We start from the raw sequence: 25,868 nt of genomic DNA, 5'->3' as shown, positions 1-25,868 counted from the left end.
CTGGAAGCGCGACGCATCGAGAAGAAGTGTGTCGCCGCCGCAGCTAATATCATCGCAACGCCGGAGAAGCGAGGCTTGGCCGCATCTCCCTGGAAGCATGTGTTCATCGAAGTTGCCTGCTGCCGCATCACCGGAGAAGCGTGACGCCATCAAGAGAGTCACCATCGCATCACCTGAGAAGCGTGTCACAGGGCCTGTCGCGGCTCCAAAGTATAGAGTTGTCGCAAGGCTGTCAGGTTGTCATTACATCATCATCGCATCGCTGCATCAAGGCCGCCATCTTCTCGAATCACAACTGGATCATCGCCGCGCCATCTTGCGCACCGCAACGGGCCCGTAGGCCGAGAATCTACGCATCACCTCCGCACCGGTAGGGCTCACGACGAGTCCCCTACTCTGCGCAAGCATTGAGGAAGGACGCAACCGTTCCCCTGGGTCACGGAAACGATGCATCTCCCCATTTGGGAGCCTTTGGTTCACTTTGCGTATTCGCATCCAGGTACTTTGTTGAGAACTTTGTTGCATTACCAACAACTGGAACTAATAGACTTTAATCATCTTTTAAGTAATCTTATGTGTAGTATTGTGGATTTTTGTCGTTTTTGGTCTTGTGTTTAACTCTATATAAAGAATACTTATTTTTATAAAACCTATGTTGTTTCCATCTGTAGTGTTTTCACTGTATTACTGGGTATATTCACAAATGCTTAACCCACTACCTCTGAGATAAGCCTGTCTGCTCGTGCCAAGCTACCAAGGGGATGAACAGGGGTTATTAAGGAGTGTAATCCCCTTATCCTGTCTTAGAAGTAAGGGTCCCTATTTGGACAAAGGTGAAAACCATTGCCAACTAGACACCCCCAGATCTAACTGAAAATAAGAGAGATATGAAGCAGGTGAATAGGGGTGACAGTGATTATGAATGTCAATAGCCCCTGAACCTTAGGGTAGTCCACAAACCACCACAAATGAAGGTTTCACCAATAAGACAAAAAGGCAAACATTGGAGGATTGAGAAACATTAAAAGGATACAGTGAAGAGAAGAGAATGGAAAGGAGAATATAAAACATCTGGTTAATAAGAAATTGTAAGGTGATGTACACCGTTAAGTGCTATGTGGCACAAATTATGCCATTCGCATGATTTTAAAACATGTTTTCAGGATTCGCACATCCCAAGCAAGTCTCCTAAGTCCCCATGGGATGCTATTGTAAGTGTTTTATTTGCATTCTACAACTCGAATTCAAATAAATCACAGAATAAAGCACGTGGTCACACCTGGACCTAGAAAACTTGGCAGCTGTGATTTTGTTCTGGCTCAGCTCATGTGTTGGCTCTTAGAGCTAAAGAGAGTGCTTAGCTTTACCACGGCTAAGGTCTTCCCATGAATACCGTGGTTTTTCAAACCTTTCTGCTACCTCAGGCATTGTGAGGCCTTTTACAAGTTTCAATTCTAATAAATCCATCTGCTGTAAACCTGGAAATGTGATGCATGGTGAGGCAGGGATATAAGATGCAACTTTGCTGTCAAACCTTCCTAAATCTGAAGAGAATATTCTTGTTATTTTCATTGGGGATTAAATTCAATATGTTTAAGCTCCTTTAGCTGTTGTTTTTTATAAATTGGTTATCTATTTTGGTCTAATGTATTTCTATTCTGTGTTATGTTGAAGAAAGGCTTTATTTAATAACATAATAATTTCATATGTTTATTAATAGAGATGATAAACACTGCTCTATCAAATGGTGGTACAATGCTGGCAGAGTAATCTGAGTGGTAAACCCACAAATGAGGACAGTGGTCTTTCAGTCTATGTACTGATGTGGGACATTGTATGTCTCTGATATTAAAGATGCTTGCCTTAAGTTTTACGCCACATCAGAGCTGTGCTTAAAGCCATATGGTGAACCACAAAAAGAAGAATATTCTGTAACCCCAATTGGAGCCTGGGTACATACAAATCACAAAACTCCATTGCTCCAAGCGGGAAACCACATTTATAAGAATACTCAATCATATTTAGGGAATGATTCTCAACAAAGGCCTGTTATTTTGCAATTTATTTGAAATATTTAGTTTTGCCAGAGCACTGAGCTGAATATCCAAATCTTCTTGCGATGGACCTTTTAGATGCCTGAGAAATAAAAAGTAATTAGCATCAACCAGAAGTCTAATTTACAGAGTAGCCAATTTGGCTACGGGGTGAGGACCCGGAAGTTAATAAATGGGATTAAATGTAGGTGTATTACAAATTCAAAGCCAAGCTGATGTTTGCAAATCTCAAGAATATTTTGTAAAAATGCAGAATCACTACTGGCAGTCCAAATCGTCTGACAAAGTTTAACCTCAAGAGCATAAAGCATACAAGCAATTCAGTAATAGCAATGCAGAAAATAAGGAACAAAATCTGATGATCAGTATATGATTTCCGATCCTCTTGCCTATACATGAGTAAATCTAAATTATCTAACTAAGCCTTAGCTAATTAGCGTTAGTTGGGGAAACCCTAACTAGATCCAGTAAACCAGGAAGGTGTCAGCATTGTAGAGAATTCTGTAGAAGTTCTCCAAATCCAGATTATTTCATAGCATAAAGCCACACAACAGAAATCTAGCCTCTGAATCTAAAGGGAATATGTCTAAAGCTACAGTGTGACTACCAATTAAAACTCCACTGAACTTTCAAGAATCCCACATCACGTGTCCTTATAGATTTCCACCTTCTCACAGTAGAACTTGTGATCTGAACATCAGAATGTACTTGGATTTCTCCCATCTCTAGACATACATGCATTGGGGTCCTCCCTTTGTTTGTTAGTGCCTCTTGTCTTTGCCAATAGTTCTCCGCCCAAGCCTCACTGCCTCTCATACGCAATGTGCCTTTCATTTACTATGAGGTCATATGAATGTACCTGTAAAGAAGAAGAAAACATAGCAACCAAGCAAACGTTCATGTTGAAGGTTAAACAGTAGAGTCCAAATGCTAAAAACCTTTGACCAAACTAAGATAGCAGAAAACGTCAATATGCATTTAAATGCATATCTATGGATACACATACAGTAATAAAATAAATGCAGGACACTATTCAAATGAATATGTGAGTGTGAGAAATCAGGACCTGTTTGCAGGGTCCCTCCGCTTTGTACCCCTATTTTGACCACTAGATGCTGGTTTTCTGACTGACTATGGCCTGGGCTTTGCTTACCAGACTCAAGACCTGTTCTCTGTGTAAAAAGCACATGAGATTTTGGTATAATTATAAATGGTAATTACAGACAACTGGAAGTTCCTAGTTTATAGTAAGACAAGGGGGATTCAAACTAACTGTAAGTTCCTAGTATATAATAGTTCAGGGATGTTTGGAGGCCCTGTAGATTTCCTGCACTGAAGTGTGCACTAATGTGATGCCTGTTGTCATTTTAAATGATAGCCTTGCAGGCCGCTTTTAAATTACAATTATATGCAAATTCAACTTTGGATTTAAAGGTACTTCCAAAGTATTAATCTACCTTATTTGTACATATAAGTCACCCCTAGGGTCTCCCCAAGGTACCCCAGGTGTAGGGTGCCTTATAACTATAAGCAGGGACATTATAAAAGATGTTTTATATGACCTGGTGAGGCTGTCACATCTGTGTTTCCACATTGTAGTGAATGGTTCAATAGGCTATTATTGAAATATTTTATTTAGCTATAAATGTTGTTTGAAGCCATTTGAAATATACTTCAAGATATCAAATTAATAGTTCAGATAAATCCATCAACTTGCCACTGTTGGATTTGTACTAACTATTTCAGAAAAAAGTTATTAAACTTTTTTTTTTGTGAACCAAAGTCCAGCTTTCCAGCTGCTCTCTCCTGATTGGCCAGTCTGCTCCCAGGCTCTGCCAGTGCTACCTGCTGAAAAGTGAAGTGTCCTGTCCGAGCACATAGTAGGTTTCTTGGGGGCAGAGAAGAACAAGCTGCAGAACAGATGGCAGAGATGGATGAGGGGTATCGCAACTGGTCTTCAAAGTGAGAATGTCACTTTAGGACAGCCCAAGGCCTTCCCCATATCCTGTTTTTTCAGCCACACAGAAGCCTCTGTAATTATATTGGGGGGAGGGTTGGAAAGGGAGTGTTTAGGAAAATTAGCTACACAAGTAGGTTGGGTTAGGTTGATCCAGAGCTTCTGGAGAAAATTCCTCTATGCTGGATTTTGAAAGAATGATAGGAATAGACCACACTTTGGAGGAAGTTGTCATACTCCTGGGTGGTGCCTGCATCCCATTTGGCCAGGTGTACTGTGGGAATTGTCGTCCAGACATCCCAAGGACCATCTAGGAGATTCCAGACCCTTGAATTTGTGTTTTGGACAAGTTGAACACTCAAGAGGAACCTCAGGAAGAAGTTCCCTAAGTTTGGAGAAGTTCGGAGCAAATTTGTGAAAGAGCTCCATAAGGAGGACCAACCCGACGTTGAGAGTCAAGCCAGCTACCTACAACCGCGACCCAGACTGAATGTCAGGTTCTTCACACTGAAAGCTCTGAAGCTTCAGACTTCCAACATTTGACCAGCACCATGCAGAATTTCAAGCCAGCAAACTTTAACGAATCTGGCCTGCTGAAGTCCCTTGCTTAACGTCGAGGGAAAAAGCTTCAGAAAAAAGACTAGGGGTGTGAAGGTAAACTTTTGACCTTGGCCTCCCGCTTAGTGTATCCGACCAGGGTCCCATCACTGTTGGCCTCGACTGTGACTTTGTACCGGTAAAGCGCGACCAGATGCCCCAAAGTGGCGCTACATGTTTTTAAGCAGTAGAATGTGTTTATTCTTTAAAAATACATATCTCAGGTTCACTACATTGGAGTTGGATTTTTATTATGTGTTGTGTGTTATTTAATGTATTGGTGTTTTAAAATGCTTTACACACCTGCTTGTTGCTAGCTACCAAGAGTTGAGCAAGGGAACAAGTTATTGAGACCTTGTCTGAACCTTTTATTGTGTTTGTGGCCTTATTACTAGTGGCAAGTCACTATTTATCACCACTAACAAAGCCACTTTCCAACAGTGAGTATATGTAAAGAGTCAACAAAATTACCCACACTACACAAATGCAGACATATATATATAAAATGCAATTGGTATCACTGTAAGGAGAACATTAGTATGTGCATTAATGTAAATGTCTGAATTATACAGTATTTCAGTTAAGTTTTGCACTTTTTGTTAATGATATTAAAGCACAAAAATATATGGTAGTACATGCACATATATGTGACATTGTCAAAACTTGAAAGGGTGGAGCGAAAATTACACTTCTTTTAAAATGTTCCTCCTAGATTCTTCCAGACATTCCGTGATGTCATAGTGTTTACTCTATTCTAGCTCAAAAACAACGTGGACGGACCCACAGGTGAATTATTCAACAAAGATTATTCTCCTGTAAATCTAGGGGTACCAGGAACCTAGTTGGTGGCATGCTTCATCATCGGGTTCTGAGCTGGGCAGCCGAAAGCAGCCCAGCTGTGCTAGACGCCTGAATTACAGCGCAGCGGGTTTTGTTTTAGTGTGACTGGTGCTCAAAAAGTGGTGAGGTTAAAAATGCCTCTGGGACTCCTTACTGATAATGTTGTTTAGTCTAAGTGGCCCAGGACATGTTTAAAAGAAAAGAGGGGGATAAAGTGAAGACTAGCAATTGGTCTTCGTTATCCATCATGTGCTGGTCGACATGTTTTTGCCTCAGAAAATTGTTTGGAGGCTTTCTTCAGGACCATAAAATGTGAAAAAAGGTGCTGTGGCAAACATAAGCCACGTGTGTGTTTTTTTTCAGGACACACTCTATGGTGTGCTGTGTATGCAATGGTGTAAACGTACTTACGGCTTACGGCTCCACTGTTTGGTTTAAAACCTGTAAGACAAAGAACACAACATAAAGGACGTACACAACATTTATAGAGAAGGATAAATTTGCTACATTTTGGTTCATCATCCTTTTGCTTGTTGCATTTGTCCTATCATTAGCACTCCTTGAGTCATTCGTTTGTATGTACCATCAATCATACAGAAGACATGCAACATACACCTAGTGTATGCAAACTCGTGTATGGTGATTTGGTACAGGCATGCATGTCTTGCATTGTTGGGGCTAGCATAGCTTACATAGCGATTTATCTAGGACTACTAATGATAAGAGTGATAATGATAAGACAAATGCATTCTGAAGCACACATAGAAAGAGGAAAATACAGCTCAGGATGTTTCTGTGCAAGAAGGTGCCCCTTCTTGCACAAAAGCATTTATTCCTGGAATGGAGGCACCTTTGCACCATGATGCAAGGGTGCCTGCGTTGCCACTAGGTTGCCGAAATGGATCCAGCGCAGAGAGAATGACAGGAATGCACCGTATTGCATAAATACAGTGTATTCCTGCTCTTTCACTTTTTTGTAGGGCAGCTCAGCAAAGTGACGATGCGCTGCCCTACCCCAGACGCCTGTAAATGAGGGCCTAAGTCTCTACTGAAATGATGTATATGAATATAATCCTTCAAGCAAAATGATTAGTACTAAAACTACAACTATTAGTGTGCCTTCTATCATGTAGCTACGTCTACCAATTTTAGGATTAGCTTCTATTGCTTCTCTAAAACCCAGATGACTGGGTTTAATTTAGCAGCAGCAGAGTCTTCTGTGTTGATTTTCACCTACGTAAATGGCAAAACCAAAGTTTAAATATTATGGGATAAGCTTATGTACAAGGTCTTTGTAGCCTTCATTAGCCCTATTCTGTGTTCTTCTGATGGACAACCTTACACCACTTCAGCTGCCTCAGGTCTCAGTACTCTTCTTTCTTTTCCCACCAATCTATGTAAATGTCTCTAATTAATGCATAGTTCGAAGTCACTGATAGTCACATCCAGAATAAAATGTCTCAGTCTCTTTGATGATAATGTAACTTCCAATCATAATTCAAAGAAAATGTTCAGTTCAAGGAGGTTCAACTGAATCTGCACTGTTATCCCAGTATTACCAGAACTCTCGCTCTCTGTCACTTGTGACAGAGTAAATCCAGTCAGGGGACGAGTACCTCCAACAAGGTACTCTAGCTTGTTTCGACCTTCTGAGAGCAATCCCTTCACTTTCTTCATCACTCAAATCAGAATCCTCAGTGTCATCCAGAATAATCTGGAGCCCACCTTCTACTTATGGATTCAGTCTCCCCATTTCTTGCCTTCTCGGCCAGCGTTCTCCTGCTGCCTCTTGTGATCCTACAGCACTAGGCCCTTCATCAGGGTCTAAGTCTAACTCAGTTGTCACTACAGGACAAGACTCTCCCACTTCTGTTTCAGCTACCGACTCCTCAAAACCCTACAGCTTGACTAACCTGCTACCGTGATCCTTTTACAACCTCCGGTACTTCTGGGAGAGGTGATGTTACATCATCAAGGGATACAGAACTCGGCGAGTGTGAGCAGCATGCACCCAATTGAGGAGACCTCTGCACTTCAAAACGTTGTTGTGATCAGAATTACCTGGAAAGGACCACACCAGTGGGGCTCCAGACAACTCTTTCATACATGCTTCTTCACCAAGACCCAGTTACCAGGACTAAAGCCATGGTACTGTTCCTGATGAGGTGAGCTGTGGCAGCTTCAACCTGATGAGACACAGAATGTGCCACATCAGCCAGTCCTTTGTAGTAATCAAGTATTGTGTAATCGGTAATAACAAGTGTGTTTGCCGGTACAGCTGGCAATCTCATAGCTCTGCCCAAGATGATCTCATGGAGGGACAATCCTGTCCTTCGATCCGGTATGCTGCAAAGACTCATCAAGACAAAGCATCAGGCCATTTCAGACACATAGAAGCACACACTTTGTAAGCCTGGATTTCAATGTTCCATTGATCTGTTCCACTAGACCAGAAGCCTCAGGTCTATGGCTGATTAATGAACTAAACTAGTTAAATGTAATTTACATGAAGTCCTTTCTGCAGTTCTTTCTCACTAGTGATAATGTTTTTTATTCAATGATGATGGATTTGTGTGCCAGACTTTGAAAAATTCTAGGAGAAGACCCATGCATTACTTTTTTTTAACTATTGGCTGTTTTGTTTGTAAGTTCTCTATGTGTACATGTTTGTTTATTCGTTAACATATTTCTTTTTTTCTCTATTTAAATATGAAAACCATGAATACGGACTACACACAAGTTCTGCGCAAAGCCTACTCCTTGCATGTATTATTATATGAGCTCTGTCATTGTTTCATACTAGATTTATATTGTATCCAGAGTCCTATACGATTGGAACTTTCAAATTAAACCATATTAACTTAAATGTGTTGGAAATATACATATACTGATCTACTGCATACCTTTATTGTAAATATTGCTTCACAATTTAATCTCAACAGGATAAAGAAATGCAGAGCTACTCAACCTTGAAATCTAAGGGGACCAGTGCCACAGTTTCTGGTCTAAAGCCATCAACTCGCTATGTGTTCCAGGTCCGTGCCCGCACTTCGGCTGGTTGTGGAAGGTTTAGTCAGACAGTAGAAGTGGAAACTGGTAGAGCAAGTAAGTAAATCAAGGTGGATCTTAACTTTTGGTGCAGTGCTACTATCTACTTTATAACCTAATTCTTAGCTTGAACACTAACCCTGAGATGATCAATCACCATCAGTGTGCAAATTAGGCTGTAATATTTTTGGGACCTTTGAAATTTAGTTTAAGCCCTGAATCTAGACAAATGTTTTCTCTGTGACAACGTGACTTTATATTACAGAATTACAGCAGTGGCCAAAATGCTCTTGTACAGGTTTCAAGAATGTTACCTGCACTCACATGTTGATTATGAAGAGCCAAATTTAGGACCTAATTAAGGGTGCATAATAGACTTTACCTATAGCTAAAATACAATGAGGAGAAGCCCTAGCAGCCAACCACAAAATACTTTCTGAATTCAAGCCATTATTACGTAAGACCTGTAAAGTCTAACTACCACAACAATGCATTTGACTCCAAATTTGATAGTCCCATATTTTTGGACTGGAGTCCACATCATTTCAAACTATCTACAGAAATAAAAAAAAATATTACCTCAAATTAAGTAGGCACTAAATCTATTTCTTAGGAAACAGCTATAACAGTGCAAGGATTTAAAAGGCAAGGATTACCTTGAGGGGGATTTAAGTATCAACAACTTAGAGAAAACAAATATTTTTAAATCTAGTCACCTGAAATTAAGACATTATCACAGTAAGGCAGACTTTCCTTCACTCTGGTCTGCCTTACAGAGCATGGATCCAGAACAGCTTGCCTATAGTTTGCAGCTTTATTGGTTCATGTTTCCTCTACTGTGATATGGTTAATGCAGCAGCTATTGAGTGGTGGCTGGGAATGTATTGCCAATCATCTTGTCAACTGACAAGTTGGAGTAGTAGATCACATTATTAAATTCACCCATGGAGAAAACTATAAATTATTATGCATTGTTTTAAAGCTACTTTGTTCTTCTTGATACTTACTTTTCTACATTATCCTAACTTACTTTTAATTATTTGTTAATGCATTTGTTAGTTTGGAAATACATACTATATCACTTTTTTACACATTGTCTATTGTTTGAAATAATATTGGACAATATTGAATAGAAAAAATATAAACATAGAACATTATTGATTAATAGAAAAAATATTGTATAACTGTGCATGTTATGTCCCTTCGAAGTAAAAGTCACAGATTTTAAATTGTGGGTTTTAAATTCAGGGCTTCTCTTACAATACATCTTCTGTGTGCCCTTTCAGTGACTCTCCGATATGATACCATGACCATTGTCTGGATTTGCCTAACCCTGATCACTGGTCTTGTAATTCTGCTGGTGTTTCTCATTTGCAAAAAGAGGTACAAAAATATTATTTAGTCAAACTTTTGAGTGTTTGTGTGAATGCTACAGACGTGTGGATGGTGTTAAATCCTGAAACTTTGGCTAGAAAGGTAGGATCCTCATGTCAATCCATCAATTTGAGTAGACATTTTGTTTGTTATGAATTATCTTCAATTGTTATGGTAAAACAAATAACATCAACTACAATAAAAATGAATTAACATGAAGAATAAGGTGTTCCATTGCACACCATTACCTATACAAACAAATATATGTGGATGAGTTTATTGCTGCTCGAAAATCTGCAAGACGCAACACAGAAACATTTGAACAGTAATATTACTTTATGAGTTCAACAGCCTATATTAACAACACAAAGCTTTTACATTCCACACCTGACAATCAAGTAGCACATTAAATTAGCTTTACCATTAGCTCTGTTTCTCTTTGTTTTGGTCCCTTTAGATTTCAAGATTCTGAGAGAGGCTGAAATATGGCAACATTAACACAAATCCTATGAGATTCTTCTCACAAGCCTAATGTTATGCCTTGCAGATATATGTAGTAAACATCAATGTCATATAATATTTTCCCAAATGACTGACTGAACCACAAATAAGTCCACAAAGAGAGCAATTCAAATGTGTCTCCAGATCTTGAGCAATGCCCATTGAGCTAATCAAAAATAATAAAAAAAAGAAATATATATATATATATATATATATATATATATATATATATATATATATATATATATATATATATATAATATCAACCGACAGCCCAACATACACAAAATGCAATATAGAAATATATACAGAGTGTTTTGTCTATTTCTATAGTGAGTTGAACTCACGTGATTCACTGATTCATACACTGTCACTTTAAAAATGCCTTCTGGGTAAATACAAACTATCGAGTGAACAAGCGGCGTTCGCGCTGCGAAACGCGTCTCAGACACTTGGGCAAATAAAAAATTAACAAGCACGAAACCTGGGTCCGAGTCCTGTTTGACTGCATCGCGTGAATTAAGACGTGGCGGCTGCACAGGATTTGCAACATATATATATATATATATATATATATATCGCATTCTTTCTAACTCATTGCACTTTTGAAATATATGCTCTAGAATTTTTTGTCTTGTACAAAGTAAGATTTTTGCAAATGAAACCTGATCTGAATTACAGAAGAAGAGAAATACACCGTAACTGAGGATTTATTACTTATTTTGAATGTTGTCTACTGTAAATTCTTCATAAAAGTAACCTTTTAGATATAAATCTGATGCATATCACTATATTTTCTGAAGATCTTTTCAAGCGCTCTCTAACCATAATTAACTTGGAAAACTGTCTTTCAAAAGAAAATTTGAACACAAAAAATGCCAGAGTGAGTTTGTCAATCAAGTCCTGAGGAAGCAGCATATACCAGGAAGCAAGTGTTGGCTAAGGCTAAACGGTTTTGAACCGTTTTGATTAATTATGAGATAGCAAATAGTAGAATATATTCTTGTAGCAACAACAGAAGGGAAATCATTGTAATCAAGATATTTTGAGTAAAGGGCTGTTTGCCTGCAATTATTGAAGTGGATAATGAGAGGTAATAAAATATACTAATTTGTAGATAAGCTTTATGTTGTACCATATTTAAAGTTGTGAAACCACACTTTAAGAATACAGTGGTGAGTCGATAGAGGTATAATCTACACCAGCTTTACAAATGGGAATTAAATGAGTGTTATATCTCCTTTCTTTAAATATTCAGGGCCTGATTTATGAAAAATGTTGCATCCCTGCCATCGAATAACGGTGTGACACTTTTCACTGCGCCTTCCTTGTGACACGATGGATGCGCCGTATTTAATGTACAGTGCTCCATGACGCAAGGAATGACAGATACGTCAGGAATCCTGACGTTTCTGTTGGCGCAAAAGACAGGCATTGCTGGAGTTGGGTCGCAAGCAAGACACAACTCCAGCAATGCATGGAGTAGGCTTGTGCCTATGGCACTGTGTCACCCTTACACCTGCCATGAGGTGTAAGGTTTTGACGCAGTGGCATCCTAGAAGTGTTGCAGTGAAATCTTATAGATTTCACTGCAACACTTCTACGACCCTTTTCGAAGTGGGAAAGCCCATCCTGCATACATTATACTTGATGCAGGTATAATGTGGCGCAGGGCTGTACAAGGTGACACAACTGCCTAGATGCAACACCTTGTATATATGGTGCAACGTGGGACATTGTTTACGCCGCCGCTACGTCACAAAAAGTGACACAACTGCAGCGCAAAAGTGTTGAAAGGCCTTCATAAATAAGGCCAAAAGTGAAAATAAACTGGGGAAGTAGTACCCCCGAGACACACACGCACAAACACAGTGAATGCAAGCCATTAATAACCTGTAGATTGATTTTAAGAAGTGAATTAGGACCAAGGCGGCTGAACATTCCCTTGATTTCATGGTCACTGGATTTAGGCCTGCTGCTAAGCTTCTCTGCAAGCTGGAGGAGGTGGCAGCAGTAATTTCCATTTTTCTCATGTCTCGTTTCCTTTGGAATACATTACCATGAATACTAAGTTTAATTATATTTTTGTAATCATTTTTTGTGATAGCAATATTGTTGGAATAACAGTAGGCTCTTTTAGTGTCATCGATATTTTTTTGAGAAATTAAAAAAAAATATTGTTAGCAAGTTTTTTTCAGAGGTTCATATTAAGTCACATCATTATTTTATATGTATTTGAGATTCATCCCTATCTCTGTCACTTTACAATAGATATACATACTCCCCATTTTCCCGGTGGGCTGCAGAGGGGCCAATGAATCAACATTTGGATCCACAAATCAGAACTGATTGCCAGAAAGGTTCAGATTGAAATATGCAAAAGCCTAACAGTAAAAGGCACTGACCAGTATTCACCAATCTAATGGGAATGTAATCATTGATCAAGCAATATTTAACGGAAATATATATGCTAAGGAATTATGCATAAACTATTACCACACTAAATCATCCCTTTATTCCTTTGCAACCCTAAAAAGTCAAACCAGCCCATGAGGTATTCGTCTTTTAGTTTTTCAGAAACTTACCCTGAATATAGGTAACAGAGCATGAGACAAAATGCATGAGGAGAATAGGCACGGGAAATAGAAATGTATACTGAAAGCAAATATGACAAGAAAAAAACTTTATCAAGCGAGTGATAATGGAAGGGGGCAAAATAAGCTAAAAAAATGGCACAGAACAGAGAGAGAGAGAGAGAGAGAGAGAGAGAGAGAGAGAGAGAGAGAGAGAGAGAGAGTAGTTGTGAATGCAGTATGTTAATGTATTTATGTATCGTTAGTAGCCAAGTATGAGAAAAAGTCCTAGTCTTTAAAGGTTTATTTGGTATTTTTCCGTAGACATTGTGGTTACAGTAAGGCTTTCCAGGATTCCGATGAGGAGAAGATGCACTACCAAAATGGACAGGGTAAGCTGGACCAGTTTGTGCTGTGATTCTAAACAGCAGAGAAACAAATCATTACAACATCTTCATGTCTGTGAAATCCAACAATAATGCCTGCCTTAGTATCATCATTGGGTAGACGAAAATTATTGACGGAAACTGCAAAAGTAATTATGGTGAAATTCACCAGCTTCATTAAATTACTATTTAAGTGCAATTACCTTTTGCTCAATATGTTAATAGTGGTTCATGCTTTCTGAAGAGGGGCTTAATCGGTCTTAATTGGCTGCCTCACAACAACGGGCCCAAGCTAAAACTAAGGACACAAACAAGGGGAGGGATAATTTATCCTGTGAAAGTGCAGCAATAAAGCAAGAAACACCTCTTCTAGCAGTCTCACTAAACACAGGTAACCAGACATGTCAAGTGACTTTGCTGTATGACCCTTCTACTTAGCTGAGAAAATACTTGCCTATTGATATTTCATACGGGTTGTAGTGTAGCAATTCAATTGCATGTTACAGAAATTACTTCTATTCTTTTATTTGTATGTACTTTTATATCACAGTGAAACTTGCTCAGAGTATTGCACACAGTTAGGTTTCACACTAACACATATAGGGCCATCAGGTACATCACTATCTGACTTGAATGCTTGCATAGCAAAGGAATGCTATAATCGCACTAAAATGAGTGGGGTCCTGAGGCCACAAAATAAAGAACCTGTAAGTATTTTAGATTATATTGTTATATTTTGATCATCATATTCAGGTCTCATTCCACTTGCTCCAGCTGCCCTTTACTCTGTTTCACTTGCTATCTCTGCCTTTCCTTAACTTTTTCATCATTCACTCTTTGCCTTCTTTGATAGTGCAGTAATTAAATATGAACAAGGTGAAATTATTCTGTTTGAATTGAGCTTGCTCTGAACAGCGCACACCTACTTAAGAAACTGTCGAGCATTTTCAGATGCAACCATGTCTGAGTTATGCGGTTCATTTCAACCATATCCCGATTAAGATGATGTTTCAATTAGATGTCAACCTCAAGATCTTTAATTTGAAGTACCTGCTGGCTGCCTGGCCAGTGGTTTTTGAAGTTATCAGTTTTGAATGTCCTAGAAACTCAATACTGCTATCAGCCAAATACATTTTAGAGTATTGCACGAGGCAGGCCAACCCCATTATATATCTATATTAAAACATACGCTTATATTAATAAAACAATACATATGTTTCAACATAGGTAAAAAGAAAACTTGCTCATTGTGTCTCAAAGTACTGAAACCTTTTTTTAAACACATGCAAATGGTTGATTTACATGCATAACTATGAATCTATGTGTTGATCATTCAACAATTGCTGAAACAAAAACAAAAGTAAGTAACATCATAATTCACCTTTAAATTCCAACTATAGGGAATATTCACATACTAGTTTTAAATTGACACATGCTTGAGTAGCATGGAAAAAGAAACTACACACAAGGACAAATATTTGTAGGTATGAATTAAAGGAAGGATGGAGACCACACTTGTCACTTAAATACTCTTACTCTGGTCTCTCATTTTTTAAAGAGGTTATACGGCTAACAGTGAAATGGCAATTGGCATATTATCCATAACGTTTGAAAAATTAGAATTATTACATTAAATAGGCTTGGGCAGTTGTCTTTTTGAAAACTGTATATGAGTAATGTCATCCCATACAAATCTCCATACAGTTTCTAAAGTCACAGGGTGAATGTATCAAGTGCAAGCAGCTCTGGTGTACATCCAGTTAAGCAGTTACCCTTGGAAATTGTAATTTAAAACCCTCTCTAATGGTGAAGTTGAGTTTTAAGTCACATTTCTGAAAGTGCCATTTTTTGAAACGTGTCATTTTCTTGTGCCAACCAATGCTTGTCTGTAGCCTGTATCCTGGGTCCCATGACTAGGCGATGCTGGAAGTTGGTCTTTGTGTATTGCTGCCAGACAGTGACAAAAAAGGGGGCATATGCGTTGGCAGGATGGGCCGCCTCTGACTCAATGGGAGGGGTGGGTGCATGACTGTATCTTTTATGGTTTGTTTTTATGAACAAAATAAAGAATAAGAATTTAGATTTGACAAAGGGGGGAGCTATCACCTACTTCACTTGCACAACACAAAGACTCTGCCTAAGCACACTCGCAAAGGGCTTGACACTATTCATTGTGCCCCCAGAGAAGCTGGGGCCAGCACAGGAAGGCAGGAAATTCCACCCACCTATGTAGAGGGAAGACTCTAGAAGCTTCTCCCACTTCAAAGTGGGCACCAGGAATTAATATTTGACCCTCAGAACCAATTCTTGAGTACACCTCTGGACCTGTGGAAGACTCCGAGCAAAGGAATGCTGTGTTGCTCTGCAAGAAGGACTGCTACTTTGCTGCCCTGATGCCTGTCTGAGGAGGACTGGACCTCCACCTTTAACAGAAGGCCACCAGAGTGACTCCAAGGACTGGGTGGCTAGCCTCCTAATCAGAGCTTTAGGGACAGAAAAGAATCCAACCATTTTGAACCCCACACCTGGACTCTGCCTTCTGTGAATCTTGCCACCCAAGTGATGACACCCCAGTTCTGGACCCTTAGTAGGTCTGAAGATGCTCTACCAGCCCAGATGTAGTCACTCGGGCAAAACCAATGCAGAACAATGCAACGCCTCACTGATTTGCATCAGAACTACCACAGTGAGACGCATCACAGATGTAGGACCCCGCAGCTCCTCAGAACCACTGTTGTGTGATTCAACCCTGACAAAAGACCTCTCATTGCAGCCTCGCAGCACCTTGGAACCTTTACGGCATGACGCATCCTTGACCCAGGACCTTGCGGCCACCGCTGCCGGATGCAACCTAGATTTGAAGGACTCTGTCAGCCCACCTAACTTGGTCCCTGTATGCAGTCTGCGCTCCATCACGTTTGGCCTGAACTTGTGACTTTGTCTTGGTCTGGATAACCAAATAACCACAGTTGATGCTTTGTGCTTTTAAGCACCATTTCCACTTACATTTAGAATTGCATATCTTTGGTTCTTCTGATTGTATCTTTGTCTTTTTGCTCTCAAATCATTTCTTACAGCCTTAGGGCCCGAGGTAGTGGGCTCTACCAGTCATTAAAGGCCCGCTCCAATACGGCTTAGGCCTTTAACAAGGAAGCAGGCCTTTAATGGCCAGTAGAGCCCACTACGGGTGGCTCTAAGGCTATTAGAACATTCCACCCCTAGAGGGCAGAATGTTCTAATTTGTAAAACAAGGACCTCACAGAGCCCAAGGGAGTTGAAATCACCTCCGACTCTCTGAGGCCTTTGTTCACAGCAACAGCTTTGAACAAACATTGGAATCTCGATGCTGCGGGCTTCCCTTAGCCACCAGAAGCCCAGAGCATCCATTGTCTTCAATGGAGAGCTCTACATTCCAATGTTGTAATATATTTTTCTCTATTTTTCTAAATTGGTGTGGGATTTTTCTTTTGTCATGTCTTCACCTTATTATTGTTTGAAGTACTGAATAAATACTTAACAAAATGCTTCTAAGTTAAGCCTGACTGTTTTTGTGCCAAACTACCAGATTGTTAAGAACAGGTTAATTTGGGATTTGCTTTTGACTTTACCCAGGCAGGAATTTTGGTTTCTGCTTGAGAAGAACACCACCCCTCTCAGCCAGTGACCCAATTTCCTGTGGTCTTGCTTTGAATACCTCTAGCATTGTTTATTCCAAGATCATTCACACTGCAAGACAAACATAAATGCTTTTATTTGGCACATTATGAACTATTGGAAGCATATACCAAAAAATAAAAGATGCCATAATATGTCATTTACTTCTCTTAAAAACAACAATAGTTTAGTTCGCAGCATTACATCAAAAATCTCAAATATTTTGTGTTGTTATTATTATTATTATTATTATTATTATTATTATTATTATTATTATTATTATTATTATTATTATTATTATTATTATGTTGTGGGTAGAATGAATTTATATTACATCTCTGATGATAAAAAAAATATCTAAATATGCTCACTTTTTTATAGGGGATGCCCACAAAACGAATGCACTTTTACTGAATGCCTGCTGACTTGCCTCATACATTACTTGAAAGGAAAGCGTTAAGTATGAGATAATGTTCAACTGTTATGTGCAGATAATTAATATGTGACAAAAGACAATAACCAGGCAAGGCTGAGAAACAACATTGTTTGCATGCCCAGGGGAAGCGTTTGGCTTATCCAAGCAGAGTTTCTCTAACACAGGGAGTTGTTTCTATTAATCTGTGGCAATGACCAGTCCCTCTGGAGCATTGATACCAACTACAATGAGGCAGTGCTTCTGTAGAGGAAACAGAAATAACCCTGATCACTTCTTTGAACAGCAGTTTTGAAAACAGGCACACTGGACCTTTTACCAGGAAATGAGTTAAAACTAATGTATGTGAAGAGACTTTTTTTTTTTAAACGTTCTGTTTATTCAGCATTTCGATCAGGTGCAGTACAACGAATTATCAATCATTACAATGAACACAGGTCCTAGCATACCAGTAAATGCTGCATCTTAAGTACACAAAATATTCCCCAAAGACACATTATTTTTATTTAGCATATGATTATGGATTGATTGCAAATGAGTATGTTTTACCCCAAAACAGTTATTGTGGCTTCTTTAGACCTTCCCTTCTTTACATGTGTGTACATGGAGGAGGTCCTTGGTCACCTTGGCAGTAAAATATAAAGTCCATTATTACTACTCTATCTGCTAACACTCTGCAACAGATCTGGGTGTATAATCCCCTGATCTCTTCTTGGGATGTCAACATTTTTCTTTAATAACTACCTTTAAATATGTTACCATCCAAGGAATGGGAACATGTATGTAGGGACTACGGGCCAGATGTACGACCCATTTTTGCCTGCGCGAACGCGTTTGAGACTCGTTTGCACATGCAAAAACCTACAGGGCCATCTAAAAACCCTATTTAGCGAGTCACAATTTATTTGCGACTCCCTAATAGGATTTGCAACTCGCAATTAGGAAGGTGCAACCCTTCCTAATAGCGACTCGCGATCGTATGTAAGAATTTGCAATGTACCGCCCTCTCCAAGAGGGTGGTAATGCACTAGCAAATGGGAAGGGGTCCCCATGGGACACCTTTCCCTTTGCAAATGCAGGGAATTTTTTTTTTAGGGGCAGGCAGTGGTCCCAGTGACCACTACCTGCCCTTAAAAAAAGAAATTAAAAAAAACTGCTTTATTTAAAAGCAGCCCCAGACATAGAGGTCTGCTGAGCCCAGCAGGCCACCATACCGGGTAGGGCCAACCATACTCAATGGGGTCGCAAATTGCGAGTGTCTCATGAATATTGATGAGGCATGCAATTTGCAACCCCATTGAGATTTGCTAACAGTGTCTCTGTTGTACATGTCATTTTGCGAGTCCTAAAATGCGATTCGCAAAATGACATGGTCGTATATCTGGCCCTAAGATCTGCTCTCTATTGCTGGCCTTTGTCCATACTTACCTAGCCATTCATAAACTCCTGCCCTTCCTCATTGACATAACTGAGGCTGGAGGTTTGGTGACCTCCTACGAATATCCAGTTTCTGATTAATCTGATTAGCACATAGGCCACTTCGAAAAATGCTAGGCATGGTCCAAAAAGTCGGTGTACCACACACCCCCCCCCCACCCACTGTTTACGACCTGCCCAGTAATACACGATGGCTTTAGTGTGCTCAGTGCTTGACAAGAATTGCATCATATTTCCCAGAACTAACACAGGACAGAATTGATGATGTGCACTTGATCTGGGAGGACATTTGCTTGCTTGTTATAAAGCCATGTGATAACCTTCAAGGTTTCACCCGCATATAGTGGTTAAGAATAAATGATCAATGAAATTGATTGGCCAAGGCCACAGCCCAGTTCTTTGTTAGATGGAAATCATATCATTTATAGATTCACTACATCACTGGAGAAATAGTAATACATGGTTTGGTAAAACCTTAAGAAATCAAACATGTTATGTCAGTGAATGTGCAAAAGTTCCACTTGCTCATAAAAAATTAGCTACCTAGAGGACGCTGTTGGTGTGAATCATGAAATGCGCTGCAGTGTTAAGTTGTATCCTGGCCATTCACAACTGCCTTCCTTACTCTTGCTGCCACACACTTAAGATCCGTGACCTAGGCCATCTCATTACATGTGATATAGCCAGAGGTAAGTACAAGTTCTAATGTGCTAATGTAGAGATTCAAGTGTTGGCCGATGAGGAGCTTTAAGGAGGAAGCATACATAACCAGTCTGAAACATGCTTGGGTAAGCCATCTCGGAAAATGTCCATCCAGTCCCCTACGCCCCTCCCCCCAAGCCCACTGAATGAAAGACAATAGTAATATGTGGATTGCCCTTAAGACATGTCAAGGTGGCTGAATATCCAGTTGACTTCCTGGCCACTGGAGTTCAACAAGCTGCCCACCTACAGGACAAAGGAGGAGGAGGCAACGGTGTAACAAAGGTTCCACTGCGTAGGAGTAAACACACAACTTGAAACGTTAATATAAAAAAACTCAAAGCTTAGTCATTAGGTTTAAGCAAATTACATTTCGTTTTACCTTTGAAAAATAGTTAGGACCAGAGACTTCCATCTAGTACGTCTTTTCTTGGGGTTACACTATATGAATACTAAGTTGAATGATATATTTGTAATTATTTTTTGTGATAATACTATTGATGAAATAACAGTAGGCTGCTTTGGAGATTTTTGAAAAAATATAACAAAAATATCGAGTTTTATTCAGAGGATCATATTATGATAAGTCAATCTTTAGAGTAAATTTAAAATTCAACCCAATCCAGCCAATTTTAAGATACATATACATACTCCCCTGATTGCCAGAATGGTTCAGTTGGACATATGAAAAAACCTAAAAAATAAGTCATTGATTATTAATGATTCACTAATAGGAATGTAGTCATTGGTCGAGCCACATTTTGCCGAAATACGTATATTCAGAGTAAAGCATCTATCCCTTTGTACCCCCTAACGCAGGTCCAGCCAATGTATGAGTTACTCGTATCTCAAAGTCACAAAAACGGATCCATAAAAATATGTACAAATCATGCAACAGAGAACATGATGAAAAGGGAATTTGCTCCCCTAACGCAGGTCACAGGTCACGGCAACACACGAGTTGCTCATATCTATGTATGTATATATACATTTAAAAATAAAACATGCAACAAAAGGCATGGTAACGGATATATGATGTTAGCATGCATACTTTTAGCACGCATACCATTACCACGCATTTTTTACAACGCAGGACCTTTTACAACGAATACCTTTACAACGCATTACACTACAACGCAGATACTATTACAACGCATACCATTACAACGTAAGTATAGGTAAGTATATAATATTAATAAATAATGTAAATAATAATTATTTAAATATTTTAATTAATTATTAAATATTTTATTATTAAATATTTTAATTAATTATATTAATTTTTATTTAATAATTTGTAAATATATATGTTAAAAATACCCCTGTACCCCAAAACCCAAACCCAGCCCTGAACCCTAAAAATACCCCTGTACCCCAAAACCCAAACCCAGCCCTGAACCCTAAAAATACCCCTGTACCCCAAAACCCAAACCCAGCCCTGAACCCTAAAAATACCTCTATACCCCAAAACCCAAAACCAGCCCTGAACCCTAAAAATACCCCTGTACCCCAAAACCCAAACCCAGCCCTGAACCCTAAGAATACCCCTGTACCCCAAAACCCAAACCCAGCCCTGAACCCTAAAAATACCCCTGTACCCCTAAACCCAAACCCAGCCCTGAACCCTAAAAATACCCCTGTACCCCAAAACCCAAACCCAGCCCTGAACCCTAAAAATACCCCTGTACCCCTAAACCCAAACCCAGCCCTGAACCCTAAAAATACCCCTGTACCCCTAAACCCAAACCCAGCCCTGAACCCTAAAAATACCCCTATACCCCAAAACCCAAACCCAGCCCTGAACCCTAAAAATACCCCTGTACCCCAAAACCCAAACCCAGCCCTGAACCCTAAAAATACCCCTGTACCCCAAAACCCAAACCCAGCCCTGAACCCTAAAAGGTTAAATTAAATGATATACTTACCTATACTTATACTTACGTTGTAATGGCATGCGTTGTAATAGTATCTGCGTTGTAATGTCTTGCGTTGTAAAGGTATGCGTTGTAAACGATCCTGCGTTGTAAAGGTATGCGTGGTAATGGTATGCGTGGTAAAAGATGCGTGGTAACAGTTACATACCCATGGTAACAAGTGGCACGTGGAAATAAAATCACACTGAAAAAAAATGTGACATGGGGTACAAAAACAATATCAAGACAGTTGGGCAAAAGAGGTAATACAAATTGCACAGAACAAAAATACCGGGTGAGAAAAAAAGAATCTGCAGGGGGTGAAAATAGTATTTTAATGTATTCCTCTATCATTAGTAGCCAATTTACATGTTTACTTACGTTTCCTCTTTTGGTTTGTTTGATATGATCACGCTTCCTTTGGGCATTTTTGGACACACAGTTTTGCTCACTGCACCTGGAAACAACATAACGCACGGTCCAGTGCTTGGTAGGCTAACATACTATTTATAGCCTATAGCTCAGGTCGCACGCGATGCAGCATCACTTTCTGCTGAAAAAGAAATAGCTTCAAGAATTCTTGTCAGCCAATCACTGAGCACTAGGCAGGATGAAAATGAAACCGCTTAGAAATCAAACCGTAAACATGGCTGTCAAGTCTGCGGACGCAGATCCAAAGAAGCAATGATCGATTTTTCCTTAATGGTGATTAGTTTAAATAATCAATAAACACCCAGCAGACTGATAACTGTACTGCTGGAAATTAGCCTTCACAGTATGTGGAAACTAAACGTAATTTTGCCGAAAAAAAGCTCATTGTGTTTGGGGGGTTAATACCGACTGACTCACGATAGTATTTTTTTTATACATATAATTTAACATTTAAAATGTCATTTATAAAACTCGAACAGTAATACGAATGATGACCCCGGGGGTATTCTGGGAACGAACTGTAAATGTATATATCCTGCACGAAATTGGGGACCCAAAAGCGTTTTTTTTTGTTTTTTTTACCGTCTAGAAGAGTTTACAGATTAGTCTTGTAGGGAAAATTATTTTTGCCAATTGTTAAAATTTCTGAACATATTAGGCATTATTGTGTTTTGGGAAAAAAATATTCTTGTGTTTTATGTCAGGGAGGCGATATGGTTTTTTATGTAGCAGTAAAGAGATATATTGTATTATTTCCTATTTACTGTGCCTCGGTATTCTGATGAGAACTGAGCTCCCTTTACATAAACTATGCAAGACCCGTAAGATGCTAAAATCTATCAAACGATCAAAACAGCAATGCTTTTAGGAACACGTACCCACCCACTCTGGTCACAATCCTCCTTTTCCATTAAACAAACTGCAGGAGAAAATCACATGTCCACACACTGAAATCGCCTTGTTATTGGACGCGTTTTACAGTGTCATAATGACTACATTTCAACTACATTTCGACTACTCAGTAACCTACCATTCCCTTGGCTTACTACCCCCAGCAATTTTACAATTTTATTATCGCAGCCTATCTCTGGAATTCATCGTCCTGGTAGCGCATTATTAACAACGCGTTACTCCAGGGCGATAAAAAATCCAGAGAGACCGAGGTTATCCCCGCTTTGCAGGGAACATCGCTAGTTTTCCAGCGATGTTCCCTGCAAAACGGCGATAACCTTGCTGATACGACCCACAGGGTCCTAACAGCATAATCCACCCCAATGTTAGGGATAGGTAACTCTGCATTTTAGCAGACATAAGTTTTTGGAGAAAACAGCAGTTTTCTTCAAAAACTAACGTGTTCCAAAATGTTGGGACAGCCTTGTAAATATCACGATGTGAACATCAACGATATTTGCAAGGTTGTCCATCCGGGGTACGCCCAGTGACGCCCACTTTGCATCTCATTAGAGATGCAAAGCGAAGTGTTGGGAAAAAGGGTTCTAAAATGCAATTATGCATGTTAGCACCCTCTTGTAAATAGGGTGGTAGTTTTATCTCCGCTTTTTGGGCTTATTAAGCCAAAAAAGCAGGGATAAAGCCCTTGTAAATATGCCCCAAAGTTCTTCAGGTCAGGTTTATAATTACAGTGCAACCCTTTAGGTCACAATGAAGCTCAGATACAAGAATTCTTGTTAAGTATGGATTTATTACAAATTCAAAGCTAGGTCAATATAACTCAACCTCAGAACAATACATAGCAATACAAAATTATCAACAGACTTTGGACTCCGTGGACAAAGTTAATTCTCTTTTTTTTTATTCTGACCCATCAAAATATCCACTTTATCCATATAATACAGTATATTTTTTTGGCTATACACCATTAATCAATAGGTACAGCATACATATTCAGTAATATAAAATAATGTACAGAGCAGAAAAACAGCGAGAGTAACACTGCTTTAAGAATCATTAGAAACCAGATACAATACAGATTTTTGCGATAAAGGGCTAATAAAGTGCGTAAAGTGCAAACTAAAAAGGGATGTGCAAATGGCCAAATGTGGATCCTGACATATATAAGTTGTAAATATAGTCTTCATACGAACAGCCCCTTAAAATAAACAGTGTACTTCTCTCTAAAATACGTAAAAAGTAGATAATATAAAATGCAAATTAGCGGGATGATATTAAGATCCTTTGCTCTGACCTTAGAATTTAATCAAAATACCATTCCCACAATTTTCCAAATCTTCTGAGCCCCCATTTCACATTGCATATAGCCTTTCACTATTTCTAACTTGCTTCATTTTCCGAGCCCACTCACACATTGTTGAAACCTGACGATATCTCCATTTTTGAAGCAGAAGGGACCTAGCCACCGCCGTTGTAATATATATATACTAGTTTCACCCATTTATCGGCTAGGTGGAGAGCTGGATCATATCCCAGGACTTTCAGCCAACTATTGCATGCCAGTTTAATTGGGCACTCGACCTCCAAAGGGCACTGAGTGATTATATGCGTTCAATTAGCAGCCGATTGATTTAAACAATGGAAGAAGTGACTGAACTGGTTAGAGTTAATGTGGGAAAGAAACTGTGGGGTTCTGCATAGTAGCACTTTGCTTAAAAATAGCATCCAGCGTCAATTAGCACCACGTAACATGCTAAAATTAAGTTTATTAACCTCAGTCCACATTCTAGCTGTAAATTCCAACCCTTCATGTTTTTCCTATTTTGTCATTGCTTTACGAGTGAGGTCCAGACCTCTTATAGAGGCCGAAAGTTTTTTTCATTCCCCGGGTCTCCTATTTACATCTGCTTCAAGTAGAGCAAGCACCATATTTTTACTCTCGTTTCTTTAAACCAAATTCAAATTATTGAGAATTTTATACCGCTACCCATAAGAGCAAAGGAGAAGGAAATGATTTTGGATTATATCGCGGTTTTCAGAAATATTGAGCCACCTTTCCATACCATAAAATCAGAGCTTTTGATAAACCAGGCTTTATCCCATTTTTTGAATATTTCAGATGAAACTTTAGTCCCTAATTCAGAAGCGAACTCAGATAAGGGGGTTGCAATGTTAAAAACAGGGATTGCGTATCTTCTAAAAAAAGCCTGGCGCTTACGAAAAAAAACAATGCATGCTCTTATAGCTGATTTTTTGGGAAATGTTGATATTTTTGCGGATAGCGTATCTGATGCTCTGTGCAAATTAATAACATAAAGTAGTTCTCAAATATTCCTGAATGTGATTCAAATTAGATTCTAGACATATATTGTGCAAAGTATGCAAAATAAGCACCAAGATTAGGGAGCGTGAGGGGAGTAGCTACGCTCGCAAACAAGATGGCTGCTTAGGCTCCCGGCTCCGTCGACCTCCGTCCCCCGCCAGATGATCCTGATGAAAATCCTGATTTTGCGCCCGACCTCAAGGTGTATGAATCTATGTATGCTCCGATGGTGCTATCCCGGAAACTTAATTCGCTGATTTGACAAAGTTATGTCGAGTTGAACTTTGAGGCCTAGTTCAGCTGGAAAGTGCGAATTCTCGAGTTTTGGTCTGGCCGGGCTGCAGTTGAACAACATCGGCTGCCAGCCGTGACCAGGGTCCGTTCTACAGCGGTGGAAGTATTTTAAGCCCAATTTCGACAGCAATCACTTTGGAGTGTTCAACTTTGGTGAGAGGAGTGCAGCGGCAATACCGAGGCTGTGGGCGGAGGTCCTCGTCCCGTGGACCCGGTTTGGCCCCCACCGGGGCTCGGTTGTCGGGGTCTACACCTGCGGCAGCGAGGTACTGTTTGCAGCCGTAGGAAGTGTGCGGCCTCCCTCTGAAGCCGTCCGCACTGCCATTGTCCGCTCCCCCCGGAGAGCCCGGGGTCTCTGGAGGGTACGTAAATGTTCGTTTCTGTGAGTGGAGTGATGAACCGGACAGAGCGTGAGCCGTAGCTTGCAACAGTAATGGC

At 39.6% G+C, this 25,868-nt stretch overlaps 1 protein-coding gene across 1 annotated transcript in view; it reads left to right on the top strand.

The window, feature by feature from the left end:
• The window catches only part of EPHA8 (EPH receptor A8), a 1,186,163-nt gene that overhangs the window by 1,033,528 nt on the left and 126,767 nt on the right, over positions 1 to 25,868 (top strand). Inside the window, exons 7-9 of the mRNA XM_086920110.1 lie at positions 8,391 to 8,553; positions 9,783 to 9,879; positions 13,269 to 13,336. Coding sequence (XP_086776236.1) covers positions 8,391 to 8,553; positions 9,783 to 9,879; positions 13,269 to 13,336 — 328 coding nt within the window. The remainder of the gene's footprint in view (positions 1 to 8,390; positions 8,554 to 9,782; positions 9,880 to 13,268; positions 13,337 to 25,868) is intronic.

Source organism: Lissotriton vulgaris, chromosome 5 (genome assembly GCF_964263255.1).
Source record: "Lissotriton vulgaris chromosome 5, aLisVul1.2, whole genome shotgun sequence".
NCBI lineage: Eukaryota > Metazoa > Chordata > Amphibia > Caudata > Salamandridae > Lissotriton > Lissotriton vulgaris.
The sequence above is the reverse complement of the archived record's forward strand: the minus strand, read 5'-3'. Positions and strand labels throughout refer to the sequence as shown.